The 23,989-nt window shown below is 40.1% G+C and overlaps 3 protein-coding genes across 3 annotated transcripts in view; 2 read left to right on the top strand and 1 right to left on the bottom strand.

Moving 5' to 3' along the window:
* The window catches only part of pi4kab (phosphatidylinositol 4-kinase, catalytic, alpha b), a 32,551-nt gene extending 12,902 nt beyond the window's left edge, over nucleotides 1-19,649 (bottom strand). The window contains 26 exon segments of the mRNA XM_059336340.1: nucleotides 9-133; nucleotides 424-494; nucleotides 584-666; nucleotides 777-910; nucleotides 1,023-1,159; nucleotides 1,960-2,068; nucleotides 6,564-6,614; nucleotides 6,706-6,874; nucleotides 7,151-7,254; nucleotides 12,835-13,018; nucleotides 13,155-13,250; nucleotides 13,343-13,472; nucleotides 13,935-14,064; nucleotides 14,277-14,377; nucleotides 14,492-14,683; nucleotides 14,794-14,890; nucleotides 14,994-15,059; nucleotides 15,169-15,314; nucleotides 15,647-15,713; nucleotides 16,509-16,771; nucleotides 16,858-16,930; nucleotides 17,016-17,104; nucleotides 17,285-17,378; nucleotides 17,957-18,073; nucleotides 19,343-19,445; nucleotides 19,447-19,649. Coding sequence (XP_059192323.1) covers nucleotides 9-133; nucleotides 424-494; nucleotides 584-666; nucleotides 777-910; nucleotides 1,023-1,159; nucleotides 1,960-2,068; nucleotides 6,564-6,614; nucleotides 6,706-6,874; nucleotides 7,151-7,254; nucleotides 12,835-13,018; nucleotides 13,155-13,250; nucleotides 13,343-13,472; nucleotides 13,935-14,064; nucleotides 14,277-14,377; nucleotides 14,492-14,683; nucleotides 14,794-14,890; nucleotides 14,994-15,059; nucleotides 15,169-15,314; nucleotides 15,647-15,713; nucleotides 16,509-16,771; nucleotides 16,858-16,930; nucleotides 17,016-17,104; nucleotides 17,285-17,378; nucleotides 17,957-18,073; nucleotides 19,343-19,445; nucleotides 19,447-19,568 — 3,053 coding nt within the window. The 5' untranslated portion in view covers nucleotides 19,569-19,649.
* Nucleotides 2,374-5,801, top strand: serpind1 (serpin peptidase inhibitor, clade D (heparin cofactor), member 1). Its single transcript, XM_059336341.1, has 7 exons — nucleotides 2,374-2,498; nucleotides 2,686-2,968; nucleotides 3,166-3,809; nucleotides 3,962-4,110; nucleotides 4,390-4,514; nucleotides 4,608-4,752; nucleotides 4,885-5,801. Exons 2-7 carry the CDS (start codon nucleotides 2,694-2,696, stop codon nucleotides 5,074-5,076), a joined length of 1,530 nt encoding a protein of 509 aa, XP_059192324.1. The 5' UTR covers nucleotides 2,374-2,498; nucleotides 2,686-2,693; the 3' UTR covers nucleotides 5,077-5,801.
* Nucleotides 19,650-19,699: 50 nt separating the features above from the next.
* On the top strand, nucleotides 19,700-23,688 carry snap29 (synaptosome associated protein 29). Its single transcript, XM_059336342.1, has 6 exons — nucleotides 19,700-19,828; nucleotides 20,504-20,746; nucleotides 20,859-21,052; nucleotides 21,806-21,891; nucleotides 21,973-22,077; nucleotides 22,295-23,688. The coding sequence occupies exons 2-6, from the start codon at nucleotides 20,504-20,506 to the stop codon at nucleotides 22,453-22,455; spliced, it is 789 nt and encodes a 262-aa protein (XP_059192325.1). The 5' UTR covers nucleotides 19,700-19,828; the 3' UTR covers nucleotides 22,456-23,688.
* Nucleotides 23,689-23,989: the final 301 nt, after the last annotated feature.

Genomic DNA, 23,989 nt, shown 5'->3' with positions numbered 1-23,989 from the left:
ACACTCACGTCTCAGCCAATCCAGAAAGGTATTTGTCCGCCACTCTGCGGATCCTCTTGTGGGTGTGGTTAAAGTTGACCAATAAGAATTGGGCATGTCGCTCCAATTCCTCCTCATGCTCCTTGGTTTTGGGCTAAAAGCATGAGAAGTATGCTTTGATTGTTATTCAGTGATGCCTAAGCCTTTAGAAATGGTAAGCTATCACCCAAAATGTTTAAGGGAGAGTTGGGATTTTTTTGAAGTAGCATTGCATTAGGTACTCATCCATAGTCAGTGTATAACCTACAGTAGATGGTGGTCAGCATCACCCCAGCTGGGAGAAGCAGACAGGAGTACTGACATAGAAGCTAAGCAATTCAATACAAAAACAACCCCACTCCAAATAATCGGAGCCATCCCTCAAAGACAAACCCTGCCACCTACCTTTTCAGCCATCATCTGGAGGAAGACATCAAACACCTTATCGCCAACACAAATAATGCACTGCAACATGCCTGTGAAGACAGAAGAGGGAGTTTGAGAAAATGGATTACACAGCATTAGGAAAAGAATAGCCAGAGATAAACGGGTGTAAAGCCCTCACCTGATTTATCTTTCTGTATGGCTTTGTCTTCAAAGTATCTAAACATGACCTGGAACCTGTCAGGATCATTGGATCGCAGCATCCTGAAAGAGTGCAAGAGAAAAGAAAGATATTACCCAGTTTTATAATCTGAACTCACAATAAACAAAAAATGAACAACTCAAACTTGATACACAAGTGTAAAGGAGCTGACCTCATGTATTCTAATCTGTAGACTGACAACAGGTATGTGGACATGGCAAAGTCCAGCTTGTTGATGAGGGCAGAACCTTCAGGAGACGGGTCAAGGAGATTGCTGATGGTTGCTCGCAGCTCGCTCAGCTCAGCCTGACGGACAGAAGTGGACAACTTAAAGATTAGTTCTGGTGTTCTTGTTTTCAATTGAACTCTTACACTTACTGTAAGAAATAAAAAAAAGCCTAGATTGTAAACACTGTACCGGCGTGACTGTATCATTTTTCAGGGCAGAGTTGTATTGTAGTTCAGAGCGAAGAGGTTCTCCACTGGGAAACGTGAGAAGGGGAGACGTGGTGGCAATCTCACACACACCTTCATACCACTCCTCCGGCCAAAGCCCTGAAAGGACAAAATGTAAATACAGAAATGCAGGAAGCTAGTCTGTAATGACACTGATGTTGGTATGTTGGTATGCTAATATCTCTGATCTGATTTAATTATTCAGAGCTGTGAAAAAATTGCATTTGGAATGACACTGATGACACAAACATCTGTCTTTATCCTATTAAATGAACACTTTTTAATCACACAGCTTAAATATTTTTATTTGCCGATCTGGTGTGAAACAACAGCTTCTTGTAACTCTTCCTGCAATAGTCTCAGAAAGAGATCTATAACCTACAAATAAAGTCAATGGACACCTTGATCTTTTGAAACTCTACACAGGTCATTGCTGAGTTTAAACACATCAACATTTGAAAAAGGGAGAGATTTTGTGATTTGGGGAAGCTACTGACCTCTAAAAGGTCCCATGTGGAATTTTTAAGGGACATTTGTTCATAGATAGCCAACTAACATACAAGACAAGTTAAATGTTATTCCAATAGAAATAAAGCCAGTTCAGGGTTTTTATCCCCAAAACCAAATGAGGGTCCCTCCATAAATCAAAAGCCCTGCTGATGTTGACCCTAGTTTTCACATTTGTCACAGTCCCATTTAGCATTCACTAGATACACTCAAATCCTTTAAATAGAAATCAGTTCAAGGGCTGTTATAGGCAACTGAGAAAGTCAGAGAATGTCTCTGTCACAACTGCTTCACAGATACACAGTGCACCTCTCCTACTCACTTTACGTGATAAAGTGCAGAAGTGAAGAACTATCCACTAAACATTGAGCATACGGAAAACAACTGCTCACCTGATCCTTCCACAGCAAAACCCATGACCACAGAGTACAGCCAGAAGTCCCTAAACAGCTTCTGGAGACGGGGCTTGGCCTCTTTGATTGGCGGAAGTCGTCTGGTCAACTGTGAGGTAGAAAAATGAACACAGGAAAACTGTAGAGCCATGAATGTTGAATGATTTAAACTATCACATTTTTTGAAGTGATTATAAAGGAGTGGTAAAATGGGAATTTCTTCAAATAGAAATTAGTAAAATCTTTTTCAATATGCTACAAACTGAATAAAATAAAGATATACAATTTATTTTAATAAATTACTGCAAAATATCTCTTACTACTAGCCCTACAATAGTTATTTAGTATAAAGTCTTCTGAACAATAGCTGAATTGTGAAGAGTTAAAGATTTTAGTCAGTCACAGCACTTTCTGGTCTGTTTGATCTGGTCTATTTGTTCAAGAGGAGCCCACATCAAAGTTCAGTTTTGTATTCAATTCTTTGCTCTTAGTCTCACAAACAGAAGCAACACAGCACTTCCCACCAGCACACAGCAAAGGTAAGACAGTTCACACCGTGAGACTGCGATTAAGGGAGTTTTTATGTAATGTAATGTACTGTATATTTGTATTTTTTGGCCAATGAAGACTACTACAGATTTATAAAAACATAATTTAATCGAATCTTCTAAGTGTTGTTCAGAATATTTATTAGACCGCACTAAATGTCCATTCCCTCTGTCTCAGCCTTCAGAATGTGGGTCATTACTGTCATCTCTGTGGTCTGTCTGCTGGTGAGTCCATCCCTGGCTGGGATCAAAGACCTCAGCACTCACTTCACTGAACCTGAACCAGAACCAGAACCAGAACCAAGAGGTTTTGGACCAGTAGGAGGAGCGGACATAGAGAACATCCCTATGGAGTTCCACAAAGAAAACACTGTTACTAATGACCTCATTTTTGATGGCTTTGAGGATGAAGATTATCTTGATTTTGATAAGATCCTGGCTGCGGGCAGTGACGACTATATGTGAGTATAAACTGTTGTTACCTCTGAAGGACTACATCAAATATAAAACTTTGAGAAAAGACGTTGAATTGTAATGTAATGAGGTAAAAAAAATATTTGGTGCAAATTTGGTTTCCAAGTGAAGTGCTTTTTAGACACGACAAATTCTCTGTTTTCACTTTTAAACGGGTGGTTGATGAGTTTTTGATATGTTTCAGTGAAGGGGACGAAATAGATGAGATCGCCACACCAGCCCCTGACATCGACATCTTTGCCGAACCCTCCGACCCAAAGATCCGCCGTGCCAGACTCCTACGGCTGTTCCACGGTCGGTCTCGCCTCCAGCGCCTCAACATCGTCAATGCCCATTTTGGTTTCAACCTCTATCGAAGTCTTCGTAACGATGTCAACCAGAGTGACAACATCCTGCTCGCACCTGTTGGGATCTCTGTCGCCATGGGGATGATGTCTTTAGGGGCAGGATCTGGAACCCATGATCAGATCTACAAAGCTCTGGGCTTCGCCGAGTTCGTCAACGCAAGCCATCACTATGACAACACAACAGTGCACAAGCTCTTTAGGAAGCTGACACACAGGCTCTTCAGGAGGAACTTTGGTTACACGCTGCGCTCTGTAAACGATGTCTACGTAAAGAAGGATGTCACAGTGAAAGATACGTTCCGTAAGGAGACAAAGGCTTATTATTTTGCAGAGCCGCAATCAGTGGACTTCAGGGACGCTGCTTTTCTGAACAAGGCCAACCGTCGCATCCTAAAGCTGACCAAAGGGCTGATCAAGGAACCTCTCAAGAGCGTGGACCCAAATATGGTGCTGATGCTGCTCAACTACCTGTACTTCAAAGGTGAGTGGAAATCAGAACACACTGTCCTCAGCCTACTTTCAAATGATGGGTATGTTGCTTAACTGCGAGGAAAGTACAACAACAGCACATCCGTCTGTTTGTTTGGTTATTTGAATAATAAAGTAAACATATGCCTCTTTGGCCTTAAACAGGTACATGGGAACAGAAATTCCCCAAAGAAGTGACTCACTATCGTAACTTCCGAGTTAACGAAAAGACAAATGTGCGCGTTCCAATGATGACCAACAAGGGGAACTATCTGGCTGCTGCCGACCACGAGCTAGACTGTGACATCTTACAGGTGGGTGGCCTCACACTGATTGGAAATTTTGTGTCTGTGATTCATCTATTTGAATTTTCTTATACACAACATGCCAAGATATGATATGATACTAAGATTAAAGAAGTTGTAACAACTTGAGATTTCCTTAAAGGGGCAAGAGCAGGACCAGAACATGTGTTGACTTCTGTTTTCTGAAATCAGACACCAAGTTTTACCTTGGTGTCTGATTTCCCTACAAACACACAAACTGGTATATAAATAAGTCAACTGGATAATGATCAATGTCCTTATTTTCAGCTCCCTTACGCAGGAAACATCAGCATGCTCATTGCCTTGCCTAGGAAGATGACTGGCATGAGGACCCTGGAGCAGGAGATTTCCCCCACTGTTGTCAACAAGTGGCTCAAAAACATGACTAACAGGTCAGCAGCATTATCCCAACAAAACTAATGCATAGCTGAGAAAGCACACACTAAATATATAAAATGAGGAAACTTTTCTGTGCCTCCCTTCAGGACTCGAGAGGTGGTGTTGCCTCGGTTTAAACTGGAGCAGAACTATGACTTGATTGCAAATCTGAAGGAGATGGGCCTCACTGACTTGTTCCAGGAGAGTGGTGATTTCTCTGGAATGACCTCTGAAAAGGTTTTAATGAACTGGGTGAGTGAAACTACATCATGAGGCAAACATCAAAACAAATCCAAAGTTTGTTGGTCATTCAGTTTTCTGGAAATCTTGTGAACTGCATTCAATAACAACACAAACAAGAAGCTTTCTGATCTCTGTCCCCAGCTGAAGCACCAGGGAACCATCACTGTGAATGAAGAGGGGACTGAGGCTGCTGCTCTGACCCAAGTGGGCTTCATGCCCCTCTCCTCTCAGATCCGCTTCACTGTGGACCATCCCTTCCTCTTCCTGATCTACGAGCACCGCACAGACTGCCTTGTGTTCATGGGCCGGGTGGTCAATCCTTCACAGAACTAAACTTGACCCAAAAGCTGTTCTAAACAGCTCAAATAAACCCTGGAGGTTAAAACATCCAATTATTGCTGTGTTTTCACTACATTGTTTGGCTCTGTTCAACTCAACTCTACCAGGTGCTTTTCTCTATTTCCAATGCAGATAGTACCCACTCAATCTAGGCGGGATTCTCAGGTGATCACCGTAGTGCTGCCGCATGAAAGTGCAGTGAAAAACTTTTATGTGACATACGCTGAATCCTTGCATCGGTAACCAAACTGAAGGAATGTCTGCACAACTCTACCGCATAGTTTTATAGGCTTTTTTAAAAATCTGGGTTGAGTGAATAAAAAATCTGCCACCGTTATTGACGGTAGCTTGGCAAATTTAAATAACGGGTTTATGCAGGATGTCTTGTGTCGCACAGCTCTCTCTGACCAATCAGTGGCCTGCACTGTTTTAACCCCACCCTCTAATATTGGCTCAGCTTGCTTGGAACCTTGACAGGTGGTATGAAAAAAGTATAATTTACTATCCACAACTTTTGCTAATTAAAAAACAGAAAAGAGTGAGTCGATTTGAGTATAGCCGTGCCGTGCCATGCAGTGGAAATGCAGCATAAAACATCAACAATTTTAATAGCTGGGTCGTTGTTTTTTAATAATCACTTACTTTAGTACAACATGTACAGGTAACATAAGTCATGACTCTTTATGTGTATGTAGTCTCTTATTAAACATCTAAACTTCTCCTTCATAGTTCTCAAAATGTTATGAGTCTGTCGGAGTGACTCAATAAATGTTTGTTATCTGCCTGTTAATGTTTTATCTTGTGCAATGAGGCAAGTTGAGAAATGTGCTCAAAATTGCATTATATAACTGTCATTACCCTAATGTTAGTGTACTGTAATAATTGCCACAGGAAACAGATAATAAAATAATATATAAAACTACTGGCAAATAATTACTGTGAAAATTATAAGGGGGGAACTTTTATTCAAAAAGGTAAGTTATTTGTTTCTTATTGTGTTATTTGTTCTAATTACATAGATGGCAATCTAATAACATAATCCTTAAATTAGTACTTCAAAATACTTAAAATATTTAAAATAATTATGGTCTCAATGCTGTGAAAAAATCTACTAATTGGTACACAATTGTAGGAATATTAATACAGTATTTTTAGCATGTTTATGGTAATCAAAAATACATGCCTTTATACATAGAGTATAATTTAACTTGAAATATTATATTTCAAGAAAAACTAGGTTCTTCGATTGTAATAACATTGAGCAGTGAACTGGTGACGCAGATGTTTGTACTTCAGCTGACAGGGTAAATATTTGTTGATAGAGTTAAATGCTAACTAACCACTTGGATTCACTGAGGCACTCAAATACTGTAGATCATTAAACTGTGCTCTATGTAGGTATTTTAACACAGATTCTTGTCTTAAATGAATAATACTTGTCTCCAAAGGAGCCGCAGTTTGTGCAGACTTCACATACTCACCACAGCAATCACTGGAATGAGGACGCCAAGATTCCCAGCACTACTTGATGCCTATAGGAGATAAAGAGCCATTAACGATTTGCCAACACTGCTGTTATCAATTTCCTGTTGTGTTAAGATGTTTATGCATTCAAGCACGCACCTTCAGGGCCGGTCCCTTGTCTGAGGCCCTCTCACTGGCCCTCTTTCCTTCCAGGCCCAGTTGAACAAACAGCTCTAAAAGGTTCACCATCAGCTCATCCACCAGTTGCTCCCCCTGCAGGTTGGCTGCAATGTTGGCCAGAGCATTTATCACTGCCAGAGAGCAGTGCCTATGGATGGATGGAGGAAAACGGTTAATGAAGACATGTAAATACCAACAAGACATAGTAATTGAAAATATTTCTTATGGATATCTTTAACAACTTTTATTATCAAACATAACAGAACCCACAGTGTAACGCAATTTACAATTTGCAATTTGCAATTTACTGCTGCTGACTACTTAGTAGCAGTGGGAAAAAACAACTACATTTCTTGCTTCTAAACAACAAAAGTCCCCTGGTGCCGCTGTTAATTCTGTGAACAGGGTTAGAGCAGATGCTGACCTGTAGCCGTGATCTCTGTAGTCTTTGGTAGCAGAGTAGACTACTGAGCTGGCCTTCACACTGATCTGCTGGAACAGGTTCCACCCCTCCTGGTAGATGTATTGCTACAAAACGACAGACAGGAGTAAGACTGTGTAGGCACCAACAAGTTACACTCTAAATAAAATGAACAATGCATTGTTTGTTAGATAATCTTGTCATAGTACTTGTGACAATTATTTTCAAAAATCCCATTATGAACAGAGCATTTTGTAATCTGTATCTGATGTATAAGGTCTGATACTTTTTAGTCGACACATTCTAGGTTCCATGGCTGCCAAAAACACCTCATTAAACTCCAAGGAGGTGTCAACTACAACACTGTAATAAGCAAGTAAACAGAAGCCAGCATGTTGCCAGTAATTACAGTGTGTCAGCCCCTCTGGGTTAAGAAAAGAGGGTTACATTGCTTATATTTAAGCCAGTGGTTGAAAACCAGGTGCACTTTGTTTGATCCCCGAGAATGCCCTGAAAATAGGGACTTCTGGACCAGCTCTCCACTAAGGGGTTTTGTTCCCTACACTATGGATATTATCACAATAAGTGTTCAGGAACTTTATAAGCTGGTGGCGAGGAAATTCGCCTAGCTCTCACTGCCTAATTCCGAGCACCTGCCCTGCTTAAGCCAGAATGGCACCCATAGGATAACCCATAAACTACAGATACCACGCTGGCCGCGCCCGTTTGACGGCAGCTCTCCTCTAAACGATCTTTGCACTTGGTGAATTTGCTAGGTTAGATTTAGTAGCTGAGAATAAAAGCTCCAAGGACAAGTTTAATTTGTTGGCTAGAGTTAACCTGTAAGAACCTTATTTAAACACACAACCTTATTATAACAAAAGAGTTAGAGATCTAATGTCCACTACTTCACTTTAAATGCAATTGAGAATTTATTGATAATATAGCAAGGTGCAAGCATACAGCATATAATATTTTTAAAGTTGATTACAGATCAAATTCAAAAGTTTATAATAATAAAATGATTATTGTTTGATTTGTCTTACCCTAAACCTGACTTTCCTATGCTAATTGAAGCTGTAGCTGGGAATTGTAATTCATCCAATTTGAATAGGAAAACGGGAAAAGTTGCCTGGCCAAGCAACTTGAAACGCACTGTCCGAAAAACGGTCTTCAACCGAGGCAATCCACTTTGTACAAAGTCAGAAAGGTCCACGTCCGAAACCGCAATCCAAAAACAGCAAGAACAAAGAAAGAAAAATCCATCAATCCATCTTGACAAGTGTTGGAAAATGGTTATCCCTCAAAACTCATCTCTCGTCCTCACTCGTCAAAATTGGAAATCTTCTTTCTTGATGGAAACGTCCTAAAAACCGTCTTCTTCTTTAGTTGCAAAAATCCAAGTCCTACCACCGATGTGATAGTCCTTAGATCCAGAGAGAGAGAGAGTCGAAGAGTCTTGCAGCTCCTCACGAAGGATAACATCGATCTTTCCTTGCGCTGCAACTTTTATCCTCTTGCCACTCCTTAGTTCTCGAACTTTCTTACTGCCACTCCTCACTAGTCATCTCATTGGTTTAATTCTCTTTCTAACTCTGATTCTTCTGTGGCTGGCCAGATTTCCTTTAGTCCGTTCCTCCCAACTTCACGACTTCGTTCAGTTTTGCACGTACACCAAGTTACAACATGTCTCGGCTCAACTCTGCTCTCCTTTCAATTCCCCTTTTTTCTAACTGACTTCGCTCTAACTGTCCCTTCTGTTCAACACAGTCATCAGAATTAATATCATAGTCATCACATTTAATAAAAATGATCACTTCAGCTACCACACGTACCACACGTACTCTTCCACTGATCATTATTGTAGTTTAACTCAACAGTTAAATCACTCAATCCCATCAACTTGGTAATATATCATTACACATAATGAAAATCATTACTGACTTTGGTCATTACAGTCATTTATGTATTTTGATCATCACATAATATCTCAGAATCAACAAGTTTCATAGTGCATTTGTGTACTACATCATGTTAGGAAAGTGCTAAACCAAAGCCTCGTGTTTTCACAGTCTCATACCATCTTTTGTTGGTATTTAGGCAAGCAGAGATCTCAACTCACTTGACACCCCCTCCTTGAGATCACTCGTAGCCTCCGTCCTCATCTGAGGAGATCTCGTCGTAGAGTGGAGTGAGGCATGTCATACAGAGAGTCAGTATCACTTAAATCCTCGATGACAAGTTCCCCTGTCGCTGCTCACTTCTTGAAGAGAATTCCATACCATTCTGGCATGGGCATGCAGACGTTATCAAAGGAGGTGATCACGCCTGTAGTAGTATAGAACTGGAAACATTGCTGGTAGCATTGGGTGCACCATAGTACTGAGGTGACATCCCAAAGGTAGTTGGCTTCATCCACTGTGATTCCACATTGGATACAGCTGACTTCTTTCTAAATGATAAGGCAACATAGATTTTTTAATTTCAATAGTTACTGAGCGTAAGCAAGCAATGATTCTGTTTTGGTCCCTTATCTAAGGGGCCTTTGGTCGCACGCCTCTAAGCCTGTGAGGCCAGCCATGGTGCTTTACACTTCCTCTTGCTCCTCCCCTTCCCGGAGGTGTGGTCTCCTAGCTTCCTTTCTTCTGACAGGAATCCTCTCTTAGCGCACTCCAATTTCCTCAGTCCTCTGCCTGCCCAGAGTCCTGATGTTGTTCTTCTTAAGGCTACCACCCCGTAGACAGTGGCCATTCTGACATAGGGCGGTAAGTTCTGTGTGTTACTGGCCATCTTGGTTCCTGGTTTACTCCTTAGCTGGGAATCGGCTCAAGCTGCTCGACTCCTTCCGTGTGGGTACTGCTCCTGCATGGCCTAGGTCCTCATGCACTGCCTGCACTACCCCCTCCACGGATTCTTCTGGGACCACCCTGCCTTTGGGTGTTTCATCCCACTTCTCGATCCCGACGAAAACAAACAACCTTTGTCCTCCCAGATTTGGTTCTTGGGCTTTTGCCCCCGCTGCTGCCACCACCATGCGGCGCTCTGGGCTCTTTCGTCGTCTCGAGTTGTCTGTCTTTCAAAGCCTCCCGGGACGTCTCGGGCAGGGATGAATTTCAGACTTTTGGGTTATTCAGCGCCGCTCCCAGGGACTCGCTCCTCTGCTTCTGCGGTCGCTCCTTTCTCCGCTTCCCCGCTCAGGGGTCACTCACGGAGCTCTGGCTCTCCTTGGATCAAAAGGATCACCAGGCAGTCCTGCGTGCCTGCTGACTGCTTCTTTGGCTCTCTTGCAGATGTCCTTTCTGCCTCAAGCCTTTCTCTTTTCTCTGGGGTCGTTCCACACGAACAGCGGCGACTTGCTCCCGCTGGGGTTCTTCCGAGGGCACGACAATCTTCTTATTGTCACGCCCCACGTTGGGCGCCACCTGTTTGATCCCCGAGAATGCCCTGAAAATAGGGACTTCTGGACCAGCTCTCCACTAAGGGGTTTTGTTCCCTACACTATGGATATTATCACAATAAGTGTTCAGGAACTTTATAAGCTGGTGGCGAGGAAATTCGCCTAGCTCTCACTGCCTAATTCCGAGCACCTGCCCTGCTTAAGCCAGAATGGCACCCATAGGATAACCCATAAACTACAGATACCACGCTGGCCGCGCCCGTTTGACGGCAGCTCTCCTCTAAACGATCTTTGCACTTGGTGAATTTGCTAGGTTAGATTTAGTAGCTGAGAATAAAAGCTCCAAGGACAAGTTTAATTTGTTGGCTAGAGTTAACCTGTAAGAACCTTATTTAAACACACAACCTTATTATAACAAAAGAGTTAGAGATCTAATGTCCACTACTTCACTTTAAATGCAATTGAGAATTTATTGATAATATAGCAAGGTGCAAGCATACAGCATATAATATTTTTAAAGTTGATTACAGATCAAATTCAAAAGTTTATAATAATAAAATGATTATTGTTTGATTTGTCTTACCCTAAACCTGACTTTCCTATGCTAATTGAAGCTGTAGCTGGGAATTGTAATTCATCCAATTTGAAGAGGAAAACGGGAAAAGTTGCCTGGCCAAGCAACTTGAAACGCACTGTCCGAAAAACGGTCTTCAACCGAGGCAATCCACTTTGTACAAAGTCAGAAAGGTCCACGTCCGAAACCGCAATCCAAAAACAGCAAGAACAAAGAAAGAAAAATCCATCAATCCATCTTGACAAGTGTTGGAAAATGGTTATCCCTCAAAACTCATCTCTCGTCCTCACTCGTCAAAATTGGAAATCTTCTTTCTTGATGGAAACGTCCTAAAAACCGTCTTCTTCTTTAGTTGCAAAAATCCAAGTCCTACCACCGATGTGATAGTCCTTAGATCCAGAGAGAGAGAGAGTCGAAGAGTCTTGCAGCTCCTCACGAAGGATAACATCGATCTTTCCTTGCGCTGCAACTTTTATCCTCTTGCCACTCCTTAGTTCTCGAACTTTCTTACTGCCACTCCTCACTAGTCATCTCATTGGTTTAATTCTCTTTCTAACTCTGATTCTTCTGTGGCTGGCCAGATTTCCTTTAGTCCGTTCCTCCCAACTTCACGACTTCGTTCAGTTTTGCACGTACACCAAGTTACAACATGTCTCGGCTCAACTCTGCTCTCCTTTCAATTCCCCTTTTTTCTAACTGACTTCGCTCTAACTGTCCCTTCTGTTCAACACAGTCATCAGAATTAATATCATAGTCATCACATTTAATAAAAATGATCACTTCAGCTACCACACGTACCACACGTACAGCACGTACTCTTCCACTGATCATTATTGTAGTTTAACTCAACAGTTAAATCACTCAATCCCATCAACTTGGTAATATATCATTACACATAATGAAAATCATTACTGACTTTGGTCATTACAGTCATTTATGTATTTTGATCATCACATAATATCTCAGAATCAACAAGTTTCATAGTGCATTTGTGTACTACATCATGTTAGGAAAGTGCTAAACCAAAGCCTCGTGTTTTCACAGTCTCATACCATCTTTTGTTGGTATTTAGGCAAGCAGAGATCTCAACTCACTTGACAACTTGTACCCCTGATATATGTCAAAAAATTGAAGAGTAGCTCAGCTAATTTAAAAAAAAATAATAATACAATAAGTACTTGTACACTTGCCTGAAATTGAATTAGCAAGCTAGCAGGAAGGTCTGAACAGTTAACTAAAAGCACTGCAAATGGTTAGAATAGTAAGTTCAAAGTAATGGAAAAAAAGGTTGCATAAGGTAGCAAAAAGTAATGTAGATTGTTAAAATAGCTAAGTAATAGATTAACTGTTGAAACAGTAGCTAAAAAACATAAACTGTTCAAACAGCTCGCTTTTAATACATCGGATAAACGGCTGAAGATGTGAGCTAAAAGTACAGTTAAGGAACGGTGGCATACCTAAATAACAGATAAACAGTTAAAATAGGTAACGTTAAATGTAGTAGAGAGGGGTTGACCACTGATTTAAGCAACATGTATAAAAAATGCCAGTCTAATATAACTAATTTACTATGAACTAAATCTGCATTCCCTTGGCATATATACTAACAGTTTACATATTTGAATGATCCCCTGGTGGTTGTTTGTTGCCCTCATGTCCCTTTTCGCCACAAATGTATCAAATAAGATGCTCCAAAAATGTGTTCTTTGAACTTACATTTCCTGTAATGACCATGCAGCCCAGCTGGTCGATGATGAGTACATCCAGCTGCGACGGAGGCTGGCAGAACTTTTGTTGAAGGATTTGCAGGATGTGCTCCATGACTTTAGGAGTGTCTCTCAGAGCCACTGCAATGTGGCCCAGTGCTCGAATGGTGTGATCTGGGATCAAATGGGCATCCCTGGCAGAAAGACAGATAACTTTTATTTATTTATTTATTTATTTATTTAGTAGCTGTTAATTATTATCGAATTCTTGAAATATCCAGGGTGAATAAAAGGCATACTATAGGTTTTTTAACCAGAAATGTTACTCACTTGTCATTCTCCTGTGAAATGTAGAGTCGGTTGGACAAACTGGCCAGAAAGGCCTCCACTATCACATTGTCCATGGTCAGACCAGCTTTCAGACATCTGAGAGATAGGTAATAGAAATACACACAAAGGTGAACAATTTAAGTACAAAAAAAATCTAACTAAAGCTGTGCCGGGTGTTTGTGTCTGACCTGCATATGTTGTCAATGGAAATGTCTCTGAGCTGCTCGTACATGGATGGCTGGTCTTTCCTGTTTGACAGGAGGTTGAAGGTAGACTGGGAGTGCTCATTGGTCACATTTATCCTAATTTCTCCTGTGCCTTAAATCAGAAGTGGCAGCAGCACAAAGACAGAAATGTCATAAAAGAGAGCAAAAACAAACAGATTAACCCTATTACTATTTAAAACGTTTAAAAAATTTGATCCTGCACAGAAAAGAAAAAGGCTGATTGCAGTGCCAAATCTAAAGAGCATGTTATCTTTTGGAATCCAACAAATTAGCCGCATGGATAAGCAGTGCACTGTGAAAAAAAAACAGTAACCAGAATTGCATTTTCAATTGTCTGGATTTGCAGCAGCTCATCAATGAACCCTCTGTCAAGATCAATAGCAGATGAGAGCTGAATGTGACATTGGCACTGTTATTGACATATATTTGTCATTCTATCATCAGCTACAACACTTTTGTCTGATTTACTTTTGGCATTAGTGCAGTAGTTGGGATATGAATGTTTTTTCAGAATGATAGATAAATTAATTAATAAATAAATAAATATCCATACCTGTGTTGTACTGGCTGTGATACTTATAGAGTTTTATAAGAACAGGGGAAGGAACCACCAGGAAATCCCTGAGAGAGGTTGTGGCAGAGTGTGCAACTACTGGAAACCTCTCACACAGACGACCCAGACCCTGAAACACAGGGGGAGACAGTCATTAGTACCCAAAACTACCCATTTAATAAAATAAATGTATGACCGGGTCAGCTTCTAAACCAGGCAAACATGCGCCTTCCCCCACTGAATCACCAGGATACCTTATACTTTTGGACAGCTATTTTTCTGCAATATTTTACTTCTATTTGAGCACATATCTTAGCACTCAGACTACCTTGCCCTATATACCTGTAGGCAACAGATGAGCAGGGGCATGTGAGCAATGATGACTTTACTGGAGGTTTTGGACTGCAGCTTCTCTGACAGTTTGGTGCACAAATTCTCAGCTCCTGAAAACAAAGACAGCAGGAAGGAAAAGTGATGCAACCCAAACAAAAAGACACATCCAGTATCTGATTATGACATTTGAACACAATGCTCTGCACACTGCTGCAATTGATTACCTTGCTCATCTTTGACCGCCCACACCATGAGGTCCACGCAGGCAGCGTTGGCTTGGCAACGAAGCTTGAGGGGGCTCTGCTCCACCGGCAACCCCCCCGTGTCATGAAGTACCCGCTGCAGCTCTGATTGACTGCTGCTGAACTGTTCCAGCACAAAGTCGTGCACTTGCCGTACAAATGTGGGCTGCAAGGCTGAGAAACATGAAGAGTATTAACAAAGGAGGCTAATGGATAGACCACAATACAAACTCAGGACTGTGTGGCTTTAATGCATGATAAATAAGCTATTCATAATGCTTTACCTTTCATGTAGTATAGTGTGTCCCGCAGCATTTTGAACACACACACATACAGAGTGTCACTGAAGGTTTTGTAATAGAGGTTGATTCCAGGATTAGACTAAACAACAAATAGAAGAGACAATGAAGGAGAAGATATTTAACTGATGATGGCATAAATCTCTCTTTGAATTTAAAATTACAGACATGGGTTACATAGTTACCTCTGTAACTTCGATCATAGTGGCATCCAGAGTTTTCAAAAACGAGTCGGAAACAAACGTCTTCACCTGTAAATTGACAATATGCATGACTAGTAAAGATGATATATACATTATGTATACAGGATGGGAGACAGCAGATATCACATCTTGGTAAACAGGTAGTGGGCTACTTTACCATGCCCAGGAGCTGTCGGAGCAGATCAATGGGAACTTCCACCTCGTTTTCAGCTCCCATGAAGAGAGGAGACACTGAGAAACTGGAGCTGACTGTCGAGAAATAGTAGTCAGGATCTACTGTGCTGCTGTCTGGGAGGTAGGCACCTGAAATAAAACAGCCAACAGGACATATAAAACACTGGATGCACAGTATGTGTCACCAAGCAACAATATATATAATAATATAGTTTCATCACAAATTACACTTATTTTACTTCATGCATGACTGTATAATTACAGCATGTGAGATATGTCTGCAGTGTCCCCTAATAATTACCATTCACATCAGATACCTACAAGTGTAGATAAACAATATGCAAGTTCCCAGCTGTAACATAATTCTGATGGCTCATAATGATAAAGTCCAGAATGTTACAGTCTCCAGGTTTACAGCATAAATTGCATACACAAATCTAATGAAAACAGCTTGTTTTTACCTTCAAAGTAATGTGGGCCAGGGGTTGTAGGAGAGCAGGGTGAGTGGCCGCCAGGATCTGTAAAGACCTATAAGACAGCACATTATAGAACATTTCTTTAACCTCTGACTAATCATAACAAAGTAATCAATCACCTCTAATTATGTTATGTGAATAGAGATGGGAATTGAGAACCAGTTGCCAAATTATTGCTCAAACCATCAGATTTCCTCTGAGCTTATCAATGTCTTTTATCCATGCCGGCATGTTTTTCTGACAGTTGTGCATTGCAAAACAAAGTGGTCAAACGTGTGGCTAAACTTACCAAAAGGAGTCATGGCGAAAAGGGAAGAAACTGTCTAAAGCATTGCTTCATTTCACAAAGGTAGATAACAACAGTGCAGTTTGTAATGTCTTAAAGTTATAATTTCAAGTAGGGGTGGAAAAACCAGATATGTCAAAAAAACGTTCTATGCAACATGGACTTAAATTTCAGGAATGCTATGTATTCTCTATACACAAGTGCCTCTGCCCTCCAACTGAGCAGTACATCCATTACAAAGGGTAAATATCTAGATATATTATTTAGTGCCATGCAGTCAGGCTTAGCAGGATTTTTTAAAAAGAAAACCTAAAAGGCAACAAATATTCTCTTATTGCATCTACACTGTGTTCATACTGAGAGATAATAAAACTGTTGCCTGATAAGAAAACCTGTCTGCCTACTTATTCCCTACACAGAAAGCTTATTTGGAATCAATAAGCAAGTCAATAAAGAAACAAACTGATAATCACAACTGATAATTAAATTGTTATCATTAAATCTTATCTGTTATTATCACTATATCTGAATCCTATCAGCTCTAACACAACATACACACACCTGTCCAGATGGGTCCAGGTTGGTCCCAGTGCATCTGCGCAGAGAGTCGCTCTGGCACACTGTGAGCAGTGAGGATGGCATGATAGAACGGAAGTCATTGAAGGATCTGCGACGCACTCCCTCTGTTTCCTCCGTGACGCAGCGGGCCTGGGGCGAATCTTTGGGGAACAGCTTGGACAACAGGGCTTCGTCTGTGTAGCTGTAGCGTCCAAATGCTCTAGTCATGCCGAGCAGGCTGGGGACAGTATACCTGCACAAGTAGACTGGACGGAAGAGAGCATCTATGAGGCTATTTTGTTTTGAAGGAAGGATGTTATGCACCTTGTGTCCTTTGTGCGTGTTTGTATACCTTTGTCATGATTATCAGGTGTTTGGCACATGTCCTGCAATGACTGCATGACCTCCATTATAGTGTTCAAGATCTGGAGGAGAAACAATAACTTAGCACTTCACTGTAATGCAGCCTCACATAAGAAATTACATTATTACAAGTAACTTTAAGCAGACCTCTTGTCGGGAGTCTGGGTCCCTCTGAGCCACATCTGACAAAAGAGTCACTAAACAAAAGCTGAAGTTTTCTGCAACTGGGAGAAATTCTAAAAAAACAGAAAATGACAAAAACCCAAATACTTACAGTAAAATGTCACAAACATGTGCAGAAAAAAATGGCATTTTATAGATGGATATCAATACTATCGTAAAAAGTCTTGCATTACAGCAAGTAAATAGAGGCCATTGTGAAATAAAAGGCCAAACTATAAGCGGATTGTTCTCACCCTTTCCTTTCTTTCCCGAGCTCTCTTCGATCCATTGGACCCGTGGTAACCCTCTCAATAGGCTCAACAAGTAGGAAACAAGTATGTCTTTGTGCTGCCAGAGTGAAGCAAATCATTATACACCACAAACAACTGCACTTGTTGGCACAGGGCAGCACTGTTGTTTGCCCAATAAGCACTGATAAATCAGAAGTATGAGGTATTGTTACTTCAGACACACAATTTAACACAATTAAAAGAAAGTATATCAAACATTATTTTAACACTAAAAAGTGAAGTGTCCATCTCTACATAATCAAATGACAGAGTGGCTTTCGATACCGTGTTAGTGTGATTAGGTTAGAGGCTTACATGGCCAGTTGCATGTCTAATCGGCAGTTTAATCAGATTATGGGAATAAGCTTATCATGGTGATATATGTGGGGCCCTACTGAGCAACTGGCAGCAAAAGCTGACTAACAGCACTGACATAACAAAACTAATAATAATTTTAAATGCATCATGCTACTGCATTCCTTTGTAATAAACTGAAACGTGTGTATGTTTCGATCTTAAACCGTATTATCCTTTAACTGGAAGGACAGCCTAAAAATGATATGTTTAAAGTGATGATGAAATGCACCCATTGTGTTAAAAAGGCTCTCTAGCTCAACTTTTTTAGTGACCACCCACCTGTAAGCCAGATTCCACCAAAAACACAGCCAACGCAATAACAGCATCTCTGCGACGCACATCTAGAGTGAACACACCACGAGCTTCCACTGGACACATACATTGTAGCTTCTGGACCTGAAAGACCACAAAGAGATCCTGAATTATGATCCTGAAATAAACTTATGAGAGAGATCAGACAGACTGGATATAGTTGTCTAGTGTTGCGGTGTTGTATAAAAGACCTGTTTCAGAGTAATCCATGGATGCAACTAACAATTGTTTTCCTTAACAATTATTCTCAATTACTTTCTTGATTAATCATTTGGTCTATAATGTCAAAAAAGAATGCAAAATGTCCATCCTAGTTTCTCAAATTCCAAGGTGATCCAGCATTTACTGTGATTTAAGTATGAAAAATGAAATATTAAACAATACATTGATTATCAAAATAGTATGAATGACTAATTGTTATAGCTCTAGAGTGATTGCATGTTTTAATATTGAGTTTTGAATATCAGGGAACCACACTATTCATGTTACATTTATGTACACTGATCAGTATATAGCCTTCTAATTTAATTTTTTTAAATTAATTGTAAATATGTTTTATACTTGTCTATATTGGTCTTAACATATCTACCTATTTCTCTCCTAAGGATCCATAAAGTTTACTGTATGTTGCTGGTGAGAACCATATGCTGTGACGTTGTTGCCCACAATAACAATGGTATCATTATGCAGCTATTTATGATATATAAGTCACTCCCCTCCCTATGACTCAAAACTGGCCATTCCCATTAAAAACACACTGAGCATAACATTACATAATCCATATGCTACTTTAAAAAAAAAAAAGCATTACTCGTTGTCAGTGTATTGATAATTACATCGACATGTTCCTGTCAATTTAGTTTAATAGCAACAATATTTCTTTGCCCAACACGACTTTTTTTTCCGCTATTCTTACGCATTACTGAGAAAACCTGTTTAATTGAGACCTAACCATCTCTGCAACAGCTGGTATCTGTGGTATGGTCCGTCATGCTAAACAGAGCGCCCCGGGAGCCTTTCTCTATCAACCTGTTTGACTGCAGTGCTGATCAAGCCTGACTGCTCTGCCTGTCTGATGCAGTAGTAGAAGAAACACAAGCAGCGACGCCACTCTCTTCTGCATTGCTCTCTTCTTCTATTACAGGGAAAACAGCCAGCTACAGTAATTCATAACTACAGACGCACACACACTTGTCATATGTTAGCTTGGCTGTCACGTCAGTAAACAAAATAAACCCCGGTCTGTGCGGAAGCGGAGCTACACCCTTAACAATGCTGTTATTTAACGTCAACGTTAACAAGCTAATTGACACAAATTTGTCTTGAGTTCATTAGGTTTTTCTCCTTTCTCACCTTTTCGACTGGTGCGGGACGGTGGGCAGCTAAAGAGCGGGCCAGCGACAGGACTGTGTTGAAGTAAAACCCTCTCGTACCGCCTCCCATTACAGACATGTTGAACAGCTACATCAAACGAGTGAAATTCAGCGAAGAGAGGAAGCTGGCGAGCAGCTGGCTGAGCCGCAGTACGGCAAGTCAGCGCGGACAATCCTAACGAGGGATGCAGCTGCATTAGTGGCATTCTATTTGACCACAGAAACACAATTTTAATTACACTGACAGGTAAACAATACGCTCTTTTGCATAGTTTAATGTTTATGCGTTATCTTTAAAACATTTTGTCATTAATATATCTTCAGTTTATCAGATTGCGTTTTTGTTGCGCAGGATTAGCCGTTGGGGCAGCACGCAACTGCGTCATCAAACGTAACAGGAAGTGTTTGTGCTGCTAACGGTCAGCTGATACAGCAACAACAACGTCTACAGCTCCAACGGTCAAAGGTTTGTCTCTTAATTTGACCGTACTTGTGATTTTACAGTTTTATTTTAACTATCCTCTATTGTACGAGATGACAGCATTGTGTTGGCGTAGCGCCGTCTTGTATTGGTTTATGGCTGTGGTCATTTAGTTGGCTTGTAGTCCTCGTTAATTAACGTTAGCCGCCAGTTGGCTACGCAAGCCAGCCAACACCCCTTAGCTAACGTTAGCTTTAACACTTGAAACATAGATATTGTAGCAATAATATCAATTACATTTCGTTAATATGACCCAGTAGCTAGATGTTTTAGCAGATGATTAGCTAGTATTAAACAGTTTGACAGACTCTCCATTGCTCAAAACTAACGTTACTGTTCTATTGAGTGGAAGTTGTTGCTAAGCCACCGATCCAAAGACAGCGTCATTCAACTTCATCATTCGTCAAATCAATTCATCTTCTAATTCATCTTCTAATTTCCTCCACTCAAATTTTTCATTTTGTTCCCATTTCAAACATAGTACCCACTGTCCAACTTTACGAAAAAGAAAATTCTTTCCAGTGTGAAAGTTCATTCTTGATCTCATAAATAGTGGCTTTGATGAATATTATGATACAGTCTAAAGCTCTAGAAAGGCTATTGGACCTTGAGTTGAGAATGTTTTTGTTTTTTTTAAAACACCATGTGTCTGCTCCACAGATGGCCTACCCCAAATCCCACAACCCGTTTGCAGATGATGACGATGATGAAGATTTTAGGCCTAAAAATAGGGGGTTCGACTTCGATGACGACCCCAGTGACATTGGGCTGAGTGATGCAGAGAGGAGGCAGAGATACCTCCAACAGGAAGTGATGCGTACAGCTAAGTCTGCTGTGGACAGCAGTAACCGTTCCCTTGGCCTGATTTACGATTCAGAGAAGATGGGTGTGGAAACTGCAGAGGTATGTCAAACTAATCAGCTTTACTCTGGCACACAAAGAATTATATTGTCTCTGAGAGCATGACACACATAAAAAAACATCTGTCTATCTGTCTCTGTCTCTGTCTCTATAGGAGCTGATGCGACAGGGTGAGGTTCTGAGGAGGGCAGACAAGATGATGGACAACATGGATCAGGACCTGAAGACCAGCCAGAAGCACATTAACAGTATCAAGAGTGTGTGGGGCGGCCTTGTCAATTACTTCAAGGGCAAGCCAGAGACAAAGCCACCACCTGAGGAGCCAAAAGCCTACCAGGCCAATGACAGGTAAGATATAGTCCTATATCTTTATTTTTTTTTATTTATCTCTCTGTAATATTTTTGGTTATAATTGGAGGGGAAAAATCTTTAGAAATATGTAATGTTATGAAGATATTTTAAATTAGATGCAAATAAACATTCATGAATAACGATAACAAGATACAAGACAAATTACTATTGAGTATTTAAACATTTTCAATCTGCTCTAACTGCTTCACCCGTTTCATACCCACAAAAATTTGAGTATTTGAACAAAAGTCTGTTATCACACACCTACTACTTTAGATTCAAGTTTGTATGCATGCACTGTCATTCTTAGCTTTAAACTGAAAATGTTAACAGTACATGGTTTAGTTTGTTTATTGACTTAAATATCACATTTTAAATATATAAAATATATTTGAATTATTGAATATAAGCATTAGGTTCTAACAATATTCCAAATACAATACCATTTGGTCCATACATTAAAAAAAACACAAGGTCAATTTTTTTTGTCAACATTTTCAGGCAAGTAGGAAATAAAACTATCACTCTTATATGTTCCCATAAACACTGAAGTAAAATTGTTTCATTTATGAGCAAGATTTTCTCAAATCTCATGAGTCATTTTACAACAAAGCAATAAAAATAATGACTCCGAATTAGTGTTTTAGTAATGCCACCAAAAAATGTGTGCTTTTGCCAGCACATTTCCAGCTTGTTGTCATTGACTGTCCTTCACTAAATGACTGAACAATGTTTATTTGACTATCTCAGATTACAAAGTGCCATGTCCAGCAGCAGAGAACATGAAGATAAGTACCAAGCCAGCCACCCCAATCTGAGAAAGTTAGAAACAGGAGGTAAGAGTTTTCAAAAGAACTTCCTCATGGCATAACCGTAACACAAACTGGCTGCCATCATTCCTGATTTCTGTTTTCCAGGATTTGGAGCTTCTGCGTCAATAGATGACTGCTCATCGAGACCGAATGGATACTCTCAGAACAAGATCCTCAAAGAGGCTCACCAGACCCTTGACAAAAATTTAGGTAAAATCATTTCTGTTTTTTATTATGTTGTATTTCTGCACGATTATAATATACAATTTTATACAGTGCAAGTTATTGTAATTCAGATTTTTGTAATTCTGAAATTCAAAATCATTTAGTTTACCAGCATTAGCTTTACAACATAATCAAGTCCATTTAAGTACTTTCTGCCCATCCACAGTAGACTAATGTAGGATGTCCCTTGTGAATTACTTAGATGAGATGTGCGGGGGGCTGAGTCGACTCAAGAACCTTGGACTTGGTCTCCAGTCTGAGATTGACGACCAGGACGACTCCATTGATTCATTGATGAATAAAGTGGACAAGATGGATCTCAAGATCAACAACACAAACCAACAGATTAAAAACCTCAAATAAAACATTTGGACACAGAGAGACAGAACAGAATAGCAACAGGTCATGCCTCTCACTCTTGGCCTCAGTTGAATAAACTGTGTTCTTTCACTGCTGGTTTAAGACATTTTATCCAATCTTTTTCCCATTTATTTCCATGTCGGATTGTCCTTAAATTTCTACTTTTACTCAGTTTTGTACCAACATGTTGATGTACAAATTCTTCTGCCTCAAAATAACTGATTTGTAAATCTGTGCTTTGCATTGAAGATTATATTCCATGTGCATATTAGATGTGAGGGAGTATCCAGGTAAAATCTGTAAGAGTTTGATCAGTGTTTCTCATTCGTCAAAAACCTACAGTTAGCTATCATTCAATTAAAAGAGATGAATGGTTTAACGAGGAATAGCTTGTTTTATTCATTAATCACTTAAATACACAAGAGCACAGCAAATGTTTGAAATGTTTTGTGTGTATAGTTCCTAGTCGGTGCTAACTTCCTGGACCTGCCTCCACATACAGAATGTACTAAAACACTTTGGAAGTTCAAGTCACTTTTGCCTTACACATCACTTGTATGTACAGTAGACTAGCTTTTGGTCCTGTGCCAAGCTTCTGTCTGTACTCACCATGCAGCCTGGTCTTCTTGAAATTACTTTCCCATACAACAAAACTGTACTGTCAGATACATTTTTAGGGAAATGTATTTTCTACATGAATTTTCTTTTTGAGGTATCAGAAATATGTCTCTAATCAAAGCCTACAAGTCGGCGTAGGGCGGAGGTCTGGGTGGATGGATGGTCAAGCAAAGACAGGACTTTTACCAGGAGACCGCTGCCCATGTCCCCTGTGAAACCAATGTTGTCCTATTTTGCTAACGTGAATCACGTGCCATATGGATGTATTAAATACCCAAATCATCATTTCCTAAACCTAACCAAGTAGTTTAGTTTCAGTTAACATTTAAAACTCTGCCTGGAGAAAATACGTTTTCCCTCAAATTTTAATTGAGAAGTGAAATTTCATTGTATGAAAAAGTACATTTTAGGAGACAGGATTCCAATTAAATGCTTCAGTTTATTTTATTCTTTGGAATTGTTTAAGTACATTCATGTTCCTCAGTGCTTTCCCTTGCTTTATATCAATTGTTTATTTTGTTAAATATTGTATTGAATTCTGCAGAATGTGATTGAGTAATTTTACAGCAAAAATAATGTGAACAAGCTAGCTGTGAATATTAAAAACTCAAACCTGAATACTCCCCTCCCCCTCATTATTATGATTATTATTATAATTTCCCAGGAACACACTTGTGAATTCATGGTCACAATGTTTCATTTTTGTCTTCTATATCGTGTGTTCAAATCAAAAGCACTTAGCCAAAAATAAACATTTGTACGGGGATTCTCAGGTGCAAAGTGTGTTTCTGTTAAAGTGCAGTAGGGAGTCAAAAGCACCACAAGGTGACGCCACATTTCCAGGGTGGATTTTGCATCAGCTTCTGCAGAAACATTTCACTGTTCATTATTCTTTTGATGGTGTATGTTAACACAGTAT

Source organism: Centropristis striata, chromosome 7 (genome assembly GCF_030273125.1).
Source record: "Centropristis striata isolate RG_2023a ecotype Rhode Island chromosome 7, C.striata_1.0, whole genome shotgun sequence".
Lineage (NCBI taxonomy): Eukaryota > Metazoa > Chordata > Actinopteri > Perciformes > Serranidae > Centropristis > Centropristis striata.
This window is presented reverse-complemented; position numbering and strand designations above follow the sequence as displayed.

Excerpts from the sequence above, each read along its gene's own strand:
- serpind1 (XM_059336341.1), top strand. The coding sequence starts at position 2,694 with ATGTGGGTCATTACTGTCATCTCTGTGGTCTGTCTGCTGGTGAGTCCA. Across the intron at positions 4,111-4,389 it reads TAGACTGTGACATCTTACAG|CTCCCTTACGCAGGAAACAT; the intron begins GTGGGTGGCCTC and ends CCTTATTTTCAG. Across the intron at positions 4,515-4,607 it reads CTCAAAAACATGACTAACAG|GACTCGAGAGGTGGTGTTGC; the intron begins GTCAGCAGCATT and ends GCCTCCCTTCAG.
- snap29 (XM_059336342.1), top strand. The coding sequence starts at position 20,504 with ATGGCCTACCCCAAATCCCACAACCCGTTTGCAGATGATGACGATGAT. Across the intron at positions 21,053-21,805 it reads GCCTACCAGGCCAATGACAG|ATTACAAAGTGCCATGTCCA; the intron begins GTAAGATATAGT and ends TGACTATCTCAG. Across the intron at positions 21,892-21,972 it reads GAGAAAGTTAGAAACAGGAG|GATTTGGAGCTTCTGCGTCA; the intron begins GTAAGAGTTTTC and ends TCTGTTTTCCAG.